Source organism: Poecilia latipinna, unplaced genomic scaffold, assembly GCF_001443285.1.
Source record: "Poecilia latipinna isolate Pla-1442-1.1 unplaced genomic scaffold, P_latipinna-1.0 Scaffold1523, whole genome shotgun sequence".
Classification (NCBI taxonomy): Eukaryota; Metazoa; Chordata; class Actinopteri; order Cyprinodontiformes; family Poeciliidae; genus Poecilia; species Poecilia latipinna.
Window position 1 is genome coordinate 59,862 of NW_015114139.1, and position 1,769 is coordinate 61,630.

A 1,769-nucleotide genomic window follows, 5' to 3' on the forward strand; every position below is an offset into this window, starting at 1 on the left:
TCTAAAATGCTAAATGCCACCTTGAGAATTTGTATGTGCTGGATTTTAAAAAACTAGTTCTAACACAAACCAAAAGACTGGAAGAGGGTTTGTTGGTATTTCAGTTTAGAAATAAATAGATAAAGATGCACAGCATAAAAAAACCCCAAAATGTTTGACCTTTTTATTTTAAGTGTTAGTTTTGCCTAATTATATTGAGCTAATTTCAATTAAACTTTTCCAATGTTACATAGCAAACTGTTTTTGTGTATTATTATTATTATTATTATTATTATTTTTAATGTTTTTGCATCTTCACTGTATCACACCCCAGTCACTCCCCTCACTGCCTTTACCTCTGAGAGACATAATTTGATGGAGCGTCATCTTGTTCGCTGTGACTCCACTCTGAGTTTCACTCATACATATTTAGAACATCGTCTCTGCTGCAGAGCAGGAGGGGCAGGCTGCGTTTTCATGACTTAACATAGTTTTGCCGGTACTTTCTCTGTCAGAGACATTCAATCAGTCTAGATGAAGACTTCAACTCGTTCATGTTGCTTAAAGATTTAAAATGGCATGCAGGTGTTTTTTTTTTTCCCCCAAGATGTTCTGTAAATTTATTCTAGAAGGTGTTTTGCGTTGAAGCGTCCAGACCCGCACCGTCCACCATGTCCCTGCTGGCCCGGCTCGTCGCTCTCTGGCTGGTGGGCAGACAGCTGGGCCCCGGGGCGGGCATGCAGCCGGCTCAGACGCTGACCTGCTCCCGGTGGGGAACACCCAGTGACGGCGGGTTGTTTGAGGACGGGGACGTAATCATCGGCGGGCTCTTTAACCTTCACTACATGCCTCCTGTGAAGGACCAGAGGTTCACTCTGGAGCCAGACAACAAGCCCTGCACTGGGTGAGACTCAGGAAGTCACTTTTTACTTTTTACATGCCTGTTTTGATGAGTTGACTGTTTATCACATTTAGTGTGTTATCAGTTTTTTTTACAGGGTTTTGCAAAACTATTAATACACTTTAACTCCATTTTTTCTTTCAAATGCTCATCACATAACAGCCACCAAGTTCAGTGTGTCGTTGTTGGATTTTATCTTACAGGACTAAAAGGTTGTGCGTTACTGTGGAGAGAAACGAGAGCTGGGGCATAGGGGAGGGAGTGTGCATACATCAATTTTTATCTTTTCCTCAGAATCCTTCTGTGCCATAAATATGCTTTACTCTAAGCAATTTTATTGTGAAAATATGCAGTGGTAAATTTCCAATTTGTGCAATCACTAACAGGTTATCTTCTTGGATTTCCCTGTTTTAGGTCCATGTAGTGTTTTTGAGTGTCGTTCACATTTGCTGTGTCCATGAATTTGGTATTTGGCAAACATAAAAATGGAAAAACGTTTAATGGGGTATTCATGCTTTTCAAGTTACCAGTTTGCTAATGCTTTTGCATTTGACTTTTTTTTTTGTGTTTGTGTGTGACCTCATCTCTTCTGTTTCTCTACAGTTTGCAAAATCTCCCACTGCAGTACATCTACGCGATGGTGTTCGCTCTGGAGGAAATCAACCACAGCTCTGCCTTGCTGCCGGGCGTGAAGCTGGGCCACCGTATCCATGACAGCTGCGCCCTCCCTGCTTGGGAGATGCAGGCAGCGCTCTCATTGGTCGGTGGAGACGCACCGACCTGTAACTTGGATCAGCAGGAAACAGAAGTCGGAGCAGGTAATTGTCTTGACTTGTTTCATGCAGATTAAGACTGTATTTTATTGCAAAAAAAAAAAAAAAAAAAAAAA

The 1,769-nt window shown here is 41.8% G+C and overlaps 1 protein-coding gene across 1 annotated transcript in view; it reads left to right on the top strand.

The window, feature by feature from the left end:
* The first annotated feature begins 353 nt into the window (after window positions 1-353).
* olfcr1 (olfactory receptor C family, r1) overlaps window positions 354-1,769 on the top strand; it is a 10,762-nt gene continuing 9,346 nt past the window's right edge. Inside the window, exons 1-2 of the mRNA XM_015058210.1 lie at window positions 354-883; window positions 1,484-1,698. Of these exons, the coding sequence (XP_014913696.1) occupies window positions 651-883; window positions 1,484-1,698 (448 nt within the window). The 5' untranslated portion in view covers window positions 354-650. The remainder of the gene's footprint in view (window positions 884-1,483; window positions 1,699-1,769) is intronic.